The sequence below is a fragment of the Cherax quadricarinatus genome, chromosome 50, assembly GCF_038502225.1.
Source record: "Cherax quadricarinatus isolate ZL_2023a chromosome 50, ASM3850222v1, whole genome shotgun sequence".
NCBI classification, from domain to species: domain Eukaryota; kingdom Metazoa; phylum Arthropoda; class Malacostraca; order Decapoda; family Parastacidae; genus Cherax; species Cherax quadricarinatus.
The window spans coordinates 14,809,415-14,819,346 of NC_091341.1; the positions used below are offsets into that span (position 1 = coordinate 14,809,415).

Sequence of the window (9,932 nt, forward strand, 5' to 3'; positions counted from 1 at the left end):
GCCACTGTGTGGCGAAACGTTTCCTCAGTAAAGATACCCAAGTGTTGCACGTGTCTAATTCATCGGTTCTCTGAACATTTATCTACTTTCGTACGTTCTTATAAGATCGATCTACGCAGTTCTGACCTCTCTTATGTCGAGATCTAAGTCTTTATGCTTATGTTAAACCTATTCTAGGGTAGGTTAGATTAAAGTAAGTTTAGGTAACTTAGGTTCATTTGAGTTTGGTTGGGTTAGATTAGATTAGGTTACATTAGGGTTAAGATGGGATAGATTAGGATAGCCTGGGTTATTGTGTAATAAGACAAGAACCGCATATAAGTGTCATCTTCTGTAGTAATACGTTGTTTACATATGATTTACCTTCTTAATCTAATTTAAACCCGCAACCTCGATCTGTTTACACCTTTCAGTGCTCTCAAGTGTATGCAAAATCGCCTACAAACGCCTTGGTCGACTGGTGAATGTTTGTTGACCGGTAAATCAAATGTTATACTTTGTCTGAACCCTTCCTTCCCCTGCTCATGTATTGATCGTTGCATATCAACTGCTACTCTACCCACTCCTGAGGGTAATGTCACACCACTCAAACGTGTAAAACATGAAAATCGCTACATTCCTCTTATAGCCGGAGCTCGCATTCAGCGGCTCAGACGCCGAGGGAGAGAACAGCAGGTGTGTGGAATGCATTTCGGACAAGCAGGCAAGGCATAACAATACCCAGCGTCACGAAATATATACACCGAGAGATGTATGTTTCTTACTGTGTATAAACAGGGGATTTAGTTTAATCCCTATTTAAGGGATTAAAGTATTCTTGAGCACCGGTGAAAAGGTGACATGCAGCCTTAATGACCCTCGTGAGTCGATAGGCTTTGAACGCCGTTAACCAACCAACTAACCAGTGTCAAGTGCGAAACCTTGGAATGCACGAACAGTCAAAGCACAACAATAGCACACGTGTCAGATACATATTTAAAAGTTTCCGAGACACTTCCGTCACCTAAAAACAGGTTAGAATAACTTATATGATGATAAAATTCCAGTTCGATTTCTCTTTATTTATTCAGGAGATCGATGGCTTAGTTTTTAAGAGCATCGGTGCTGTCTTCTGAGAATGCCAATAGTTATGGTTGTAGCATCGATTGATAAGGTCTTAGCTATCACAGCAGTAACGACAACAACAACATTAGCAGCAGCAACAACAACAACAGCAGTAGCAAGCAACAGCAACAACAGAAGCATTTTCACTAGCAATTGTAGTAGCAGCAACAACAGCAGCAGAAGCAGTGCCACCACCACTGGCAACAGTAGCAGCAGAAGCACAGACTGCAGATACAGCACCAGCAGTAGAAACAGCAGCAAGCTGGCCTCAGGCATTTCCTGATTATTCAGTAAATGCCATAGTCTGACACACACATACTAATTCAGTAACAATATGAAGTACGCAGCCCCAGGGTGGAACACCCACCTGACAAGTCATGCGAGAAATCTAGAGAAAATCCAAAGACTTGCAACAATATTGAGCTCAGAGCTGAAGGTAAACATGTAGAGAGAGAGAGAATTACGACATACAAAATCCAAGGAAAGGTCATGTCGGTCTTAACGTAATACAGATCACAAGGTGATTAATTAGTCATCTGTTGAAGAATGAGACACTTGCGCAACATACGAAAATGTTTATCGAGGAAACGTTTCGCCACACAGTGGCTTCATCAGTCCAGTGCAAAGAAGAACGGTGTAGAAAGAGGAGTTTGAGGTATTCAGTCAGTCATCTGTATTGAGCTGTTTATCACCACTAACGAAGTACTGGAAGTAATCGAAATACTTGCGATGAAAATTTAAGACGCCAGAACTTTAAATCATTGTTCTTGCATAAAAAAAATCTCAAATGCAAATCCGCAGCAGGTTTTAAATATGGTTTAATGGAAAAATAAAACTCTACATTGAAAACATTGATAAACCTGATCCTTGAGAGCAGTATGAAGAATTAAACACATGTGCAACATCTAGTTATCTTTAATGTAGACGTTTCGCCATCCAAGCAGTCTTGCTCAGGAGGTCATTTAATGGTAGAATTACCGAATTACCGAAACGTTGGCACAATAAAATGTCACATTAATTGCATCTGCGTCCTTTTACTTAACACCTAAAATGGTGGTAGTTTCAGACTATGGAGCAGAGCTCTTCGCCAGGCTGAGGGACTGATTACCTCAAGACTACGTCTTGGAGGGTGATGGACTAATTACATCGTCTTCACATCTTTACTGCTTCTGCTTCCTCCTCCGAAGAAGCCGACTATGTAGGCGAAACACTTTGGTATCTTTATCTCCGAAACCTTTCGCCTACACAGCAAGCTTCTTCAGTCTAGTACAGAGATGACTAAAATTGGAGACAGAGGAAGCAGTTGAGAGGTTAAGATAATGTGATCAGTCTTGATGTATCAGTTTCCAGGCGGTCCGTTCCTCAGCCTTGAGAAACGTCCAAGGTTTTCGCCTATAGGCGAAATGTTTCGGAAATAAAGACATCGAAATGTTGCACAAGTGTTTTTGTTCATCTCGTCGTGAACATCAAAATGGTATCGGTATCGTATACCATTCTTTTGGTATTACATATTCACCTTCCCTGTGCATAGATACCCGAGTGTGAATATGATAATGGTATACAATACCGATAGGTATTGTATACTATTATATTGTATACCGATAGGTATTGTATAACTGAGTTTGAGTCGAGTGATTGGAACGATTCACAAATAACCCGCACCTTTGTGTGTTGGTGTGAGTTGTAAATGGTTCATGTCTGATCGAAACGTTTTCATAAACTTCTCTCTCCTATGTGCGGGTTAATTTTGTATAATAATTAATAATAATAATAATAATAATAATGAAAATGGTATTTATAAAATACCGACAAATTGTAGATTAAGACATGTGCAGCAGTTGGGTATCTACTGATGAAACGTTTCGCCTATACAGTAGCCTTCTCCAGTCAAATACATAGGGAGTAGAAGTAGTGAAATAAAGATGATGTAGTCAGTCCATCTACTCCCTCTGTATTTGACTGAAGAAGTCTACTGTGTAGGCGAAACGTTTCAACAGTAGATACCCAACTGCTGCACATGTCTTAATCTTCAATTTGTCGGTATTTTATACCATTTTCAACATAACTGTAAGACACTAGAGGACAACGGTACCTTGATACAGAGGACATCTTCCACTCTTCTTGTCTCTATTAATTATGACTGAACAGGGTTAGATTTCAGAGGGACCTGCCTTCCTACTTCTGCTAGTGAGCCTCGTCCCATGCATCGCCTTCGAGACCTTCAACCTCACCTTCGACAGTATTGCAACGCCATGCAAAGCCTTCATGTATGATACAACAAACATCCATGACCATGTATGAACCTGTCATCCATGTATGACACAACAAACATCCATGACCATGTATGAACATGTCATCCATGGATGACACAACGTGCCCATGTAAATCAAGTTTTGCAGTGGGTAAAGGAACACAGTATAATATTCAAAGAGGATTACCTTCAGCCACGGCCAGAAAATGTTAAGAAATGCATTTATTGTAAGCCAAAATGCGGTTAAATCCGAAGAATATATTTGACCTAAGGGTAACTGTCACAAGATGTCGCGTTCAAGGAACTCTGCTACAAGATCTGGCGTTCAAAGAACTTTGTCACAAGATCTGCCATTCAAGGAACTCTGTCATAAGATCTGGCGTTCAAGGAACTGTGTCACAAGATCTGGCGTTCAAGGAACTGTGTCATAAGATCTGGCGTTCAAGGAACTGTGTCACAAGATCTGGCGTTCAAGGAACTGTGTCATAAGATCTGGCGTTCAAGGAACTGTGTCACAAGATTTGGCGTTCAAGGAAGTGTCATAAGATCTGGCGTTCAAGGAACAGCGTCACAAGATCTGGCGTTCAAGGAACTGTCACAAGCTCTGGCGTTCAAGGAACTGTGTCACAAGATCTGGCATTCAAGGAACTTTGTCAGAAGATCTGGCGTTCAAGGAACTGTCACAAGCTCTGGCGTTCAAGGAACTGCGTCACAAGATCTGGCGTTCAAGGAACTTTCTCACAAGATCTGGCATTCAAGGAACTTTGTCAGAAGATCTGGCGTCCAAGGAACTGCGTCACAAGATCTGGCGTTCAAGGAACTGTCACAAGATCTGGCGTTCAAGGAACTTTCTCACAAGATCTGGCATTCAAGGAACTTTGTCAGAAGATCTGGCGTCCAAGGAACTGCGTCACAAGATCTGGCGTTCAAGGAACTGTGTCACAAGATCTGGCGTTCAAGGAGCTTTGTCACAATATCTGGCGTTCAAGGAACTGTGTCACAAGATCTGGCGTTCAAGGAACTGTCAAGATCTGGCGTTCAAGGAACTGTGTCACAAGATCTGGCGTTCAAGGAACTTTGTCACAAGATATGGCGTTCAAGGAACTGTGTCAAAAGATCTGGCGTTCAAGGAACTGTCAAGATCTGGCTTTCAAGGAACTGTGTCACAAGATCTGGCGTTCAAGGAACTTTCTCACAAGATCTGGCATTCAAGGAACTCTCACAAGATCTGGCATTCAAGGAACTTTGTCAGAAGATCTGGCGTCCAAGGAACTGCGTCACAAGATCTGTCGTTCAAGGAACTGTGTCACAAGATCTGGCGCTCAAGGAACTGTGTCACAAGATCTGGCGTTCAAGAAGAACGTTAATGTTACTAGAGAATATATGGGCTGGGTAGCAAGGAAAAAAAATACCATGGCAGTAGAGGCAATCAATTTATTTGTGCTCCCTAGATCTGGCATATTCCGCATTATCAATCTTATTTAAGCCAGTCAGAATTGAAGATTTGACCAATATACAGAGATCTTCACTGTTTTTATCACTCCAAATAAGACTTATATCCCTCAAATTTTACTCCTTGGGGGATACAAACCAGGAAGATGTGCAATACTTTTAAAGCTGGAAAAATCGCTGGAGGAACCGGTTTCAAATCTCCACACTGAAATTTTTCCTTACCAGGGGAGGAGGGGTGGGGGTAGTCCAAGAGCTCTGCTAAAATTGGTGTCCATGGGTTTTAAAACCCTCTTTATAAAAAAAGTGGTACTGTGTATAGACCATTAACTATCTCTGAAGGAGAGATAACTACTATAGCTATGGCTGTTTCTATGAGGGAAATTACCTGTAGACCCTTAGTAATCTCTGAGAAATTTACCTCCAATAGAGCCTTAACTATGATGAATGGTTTTGAAAACCAACAAGTTAAAGATTGAGACACTAATGCAACATATGGGAATCTTTATTGAGGAAACGTTTCGCCACACAGTAGCTTCATCAGTCCAATACAGAGTAGAAAGGTGTAAGGAGAGGAGGAGTTTGAGGTAATCAGTCCCACAGCCTGGAGTCGATGTGTTCAGTCCGTCAATGTACAAGATTACCTCAAACTCCTCCTCTCCTTACACCTTTCTACTTTGTATTGGACTGATGAAGCCACTGTGTGGCGAAACGTTTCCTCAATAAAGATTCCCATATGTTGCAGAGCCTTAACTATCTCTAAGAGGGAACTATCATTAAAGCCTTAACTATCTCTAAAAATTAACTTGATAGATTCCTTCAAATTACTGTTTCAGCCGAGCTGTGTTGATCGTGTCAGACTTGGTGGCACTGAGCACCAGCTGCCTGACTGACCAGGCAGCGTGGAGACCTGGTCCAGGACCGACCTACCAGGGCAATGATCTCCTAATCAATACACACGGGTTTTGTTTGCTTAATTCGTCAGGAGGTGCGTCCTAACACGGGTCTTAATCCTAAGGTGGCCCGTCTGAGGATCTCGAAGGAGATGTCGATCTAATTCAGCTGTTCTGTGGCTGCGATCAGGGTCTTGTTGTTACACACAGGTATACGACAGGTAGGAAGACCAACGTAGCCCTACCACCACTATCACCACCACCACCACCACCACCACCACCACCACCACCACCACCACCAACAACAACAACAACAACAACAACAACAACAACAACAACAACAACAACAACAACAACAACAACAACAACAACAACAGCAACAACAACAGCAACAACAACAGCAACAGCAACAACAACAACAACAAAACAACAACAATTCATATGCTGTTCATTCTTGAGGCTAAGCACTTAGTCACCAGAAATAGTTAATGCATTATGGATGGAGGAGCGGGGAGGAATAATGCATGACAACAGGAGGCATAGAAGGAGGGAGTGAGGGAGCCATGGAGGTGAAGGAGGCATAGGAGGAGGGAGCTAGGGTGGGGAAGGAGGCGTAGGAGTGAGGGAGCCATGGAGGTGAAGGAGGCATAGGAGGAGGGAGCCAGGGTGGGGAAGGAGGCGTAGGAGTGAGGGAGCCAGGGAGGTGAAGGTGGCATAGGAGGAGGGAGTCAGGGTGGGGAAGGAGGCATAGGAAGGAGTAAGGGAGCCAGGAAGGGAAAGGAGGCATAGGAGGAGGGAGGGGATGGAGGCATAGGAGGGAGTGAGGGAGGGGGGAAGGAGGCATAGGAGGGAGTGAGTGAGCTAGGGAAGGGAAGGAGGCATGGAAGGGGGGAGTGAGGGAGCCAGGGAGGGGAAGGAGGCGTGGAAGAAGGGAGTGAGGGAGCTAGGGAGGGGAAGGAGGCGTGGAAGAAGGGAGTGAGGGAGCTAGGGAGGGGAAGGAGGGAGTGAGGGAGCCAGGGAGGGAGAGAAAGGGCGCACCTTTCAAGCTAAACTTTTCAACTTGTTTCAGCCAGCAATGCTCGCTGTGCCAATCAGGGTGTCTTATTCAGGCAGTGATGGCTCTGCCAATCAGGGTGCTTCATTCAGCAATAATGGCTCTGCCAATCAGGGTGTCTCAGCAATGATGGTTCTGCCAATCAGGTTGTCTCATTCAGCAATGATGGCTCTGCCAATCAGGGTGCCTCGTTCAACAATGATGGCCCTGCCAACCAGGGTGTCTCAGCAATGATGGTTCTGCCAGTCAGATCGTATCATTCAGCAGCGATGGCTCTGCTAATCAGATCGTATCATTCAGCATTGATGATTCTGCCAATCAAATCGTCTCATTCAGCAATAACGACTCTGCCAATCAGGTTGTGCATATGCTCAGATTTGCTCCAGTGCTACAGAAGATCACAGGAATATCACAAAATTAATTTATTTCCTTTAAAGTAAATTTAGGTTGCTCTTAGAACCACATTGGCAAGATATATTCGAACAGTTCTTAAGATAGATTTGTGTATTGTTTATCAGTGCAAAGTTTAGGTTCGATGGTGCGGTCTGTGCTGGGTAGTTTGGTATGGCGATGGGGGATCCTCTTTCTACGGTCTTGGTAACTAGCATTCGAATTTGTGTGAAACCTTGTACTTTTGTTCTCTCATGTACTTTAGTTTACTGCCTTGTACTCTCGTGTATTGCCATGTACTCTTTTGTACTGCCATGTGCTCTCTTGTACTTTCATGTAATCTCGTGGTATTACCTTGTACTCTCGCATACTTTCATTTACGCTCCTAGTAATTCCATACACTCATGTACCACAGTTCTTCCATACATACCACAGTTCTACTATACTTACCACACTTATATTATACAATATCACAATTCTGCCATACAGAACCACAGTTTAACCATACAATATCACAGTCCTAACATACAGTATTACAATTGTTCCATATAATACCACAGTTTTACTATACCATAATTCCAGTCTCCCATATTATACCAAAACAATACCATACTGCAAGTCTACCATACAATACCATTTATACTACCATACCTTACCTCAGTTCTTCCCCACCCTACCACATTTCTTCCATGTTGTATCACAATTCTACCATGATATACCATCAGTTTCATCTACCATACCACCATGCTACTATCAATTTCATCTGCCATAGTACCATGCTACTATCGGTTTCATCTACCGTACTACCATTCTAGATTCATCTACCATACCACCACTCTACCATCAATTGCATCTACTGTACCACCATCAATTTCATCTACTGTACCACCATCAATTTCATCTACCATACCACCATCAATTTCATCTACCATACCACCATCAATTTCATCTACCATACCACCATGGTACCATCAGCAAGGCTAGTCACTGTGATGACAATACTTACGCATGCAGCGATATGGAGACGGAGGCAGTGATTAGCGTAACGACCACGGGGAAACGACAGGTGTTGGCTGCCATGGTAGTGCCAACGACTCAGTGGCACTATCGTAACGACCTGTCCACGACCCGGCTTCTTCTTAGAGCCGAGTTTGGCATGACTATGGTGTTGAGGATCGCCTCTGTGTGCTCACAGTATGTGTGTGTGTGTGTGTGTGTGTGTGTGTGTGTGTGTGTGTGTGTGTATGTGTGTGTGTGTGTGTGTGTGTGTGTGTGTGTGTGTGTGTGTGTGTGTGGCCAGTGTTCTCTAAGGACTGGTATATATTCCGTAGGCGCGATATTTACGCGCTGCGCTCGTGTTCTTTCGCGTGTGAGCACCTTCCTCGCGCTTAAATTATCGTCCCAGCGTTTTTTCAGAGTCCGTAGCACGCTTAATCTTACTGCTAAGTTTTGTACACATGCATAAGTTCACTGTTTTCACGGCATGTCACACTGCTTCCACGGCACGTCAGTGCTTCCACGAAATTCACTGCTTCCACTGCACGTCAGTGCTTTCACTAAACGTCACTGGCGCGACGATGTTTACTGCTCTTTTTCCTGACGTGTCTCGATAACTGGAGACATCACTGTCTAGGTAAGGTGCGTTAATTACGCTTCTGCCTTACCTGTTGCGTATTCCTCACACACTGAACGCCAGCCACACTACTTGCCTTCTACTGGTCAATTAAAGCACTCCAGTTCACCAGTGCTTCGCCCCTACACCACTGGAATTAGTGTCCACCGCGGATTTTCTTCACCATCACCTCCCCCTCACCACTGCAATGGTACCCGGCGTCCACCACTGTCACCAGTGTAGCAGTAGGCCAGTCATCACTTGACCCCCGGCGACGTAACCCATGTCGATCGATCTCACTCGATACGTCTAAATTTTTCAGCTCACGGGCGTCTGGGGGCGTTGAGACTTGCGTTGACTCAAAGCTTCCACACACACACACAAACACACACACACACACACACACACACACACACACACACACACACACACACACACACACACGCACACGCACACGCACTTTCCTTCCTTCTTGCCTTCCTTCTTCCGTTGTCGAGCACTTTTTCTGTCGATTTACTGGCAGGAGATATGTACGCTTATATACGCTAGAGTCGTGCCCAACGAAAGGAATTCACTGGCGGGAGGTATATATATATATATAGATATATACATACGCAGGAGTCGCGCGCTTCGACAGGTATGCTGGGGAGCGTATATGTGATTGTGGCAGGTTTGAAGCAAGCAGTTGGTGTGTAGTGGTGATGTAGTGGAGTGGTGAGTCTTCAGGGGTGGGCCAGTGTGGCGGTGGGCTAGTGTGGCGGTGGGTTGGTGTGGCGGCCGCGTTTGATGAGAGAATGTTGTACCCCGCTGGTGAGTTCAGCAGGTGTGGGCAGCACTGTGCGCTCTGCGTGAACTCTGCGTGCGTTCAACTCCGGCGCACGCAACTCTCAACCCTCCTCCCCAATCTCCCCCCTCCTCTACCTCCTCTCCATCTACACCTTTCTAATCACTAAAAGCCCATTGCATTTTCCACAATCAACTTACATACGATAGAAAGATAGACGTGGGTGTACGGTAAGAAACACACACACACACACACACACACACACACACACACTAACATCTTCCGTGACTCCAGGTGGGCAAAACGAATGACTCTCATTGGCCGCAGAGGCCTCCCTGGAAGGCCGAATCAACCAATCAGCACCGAGGGGGCTGCCCATCAGTTCTCAGTGTTGC

The 9,932-nt window shown here is 44.6% G+C and overlaps 1 protein-coding gene across 1 annotated transcript in view; it reads right to left on the reverse strand.

Moving 5' to 3' along the window:
* The window catches only part of LOC128695473 (protein Wnt-4-like), a 90,917-nt gene extending 81,328 nt beyond the window's left edge, over nt 1-9,589 (reverse strand). Inside the window, exon 1 of the mRNA XM_053786133.2 lies at nt 8,148-9,589. Within this exon, the coding sequence (XP_053642108.1) occupies nt 8,148-8,221 (74 nt within the window). The 5' untranslated portion in view covers nt 8,222-9,589. The remainder of the gene's footprint in view (nt 1-8,147) is intronic.
* Nucleotides 9,590-9,932: the final 343 nt, after the last annotated feature.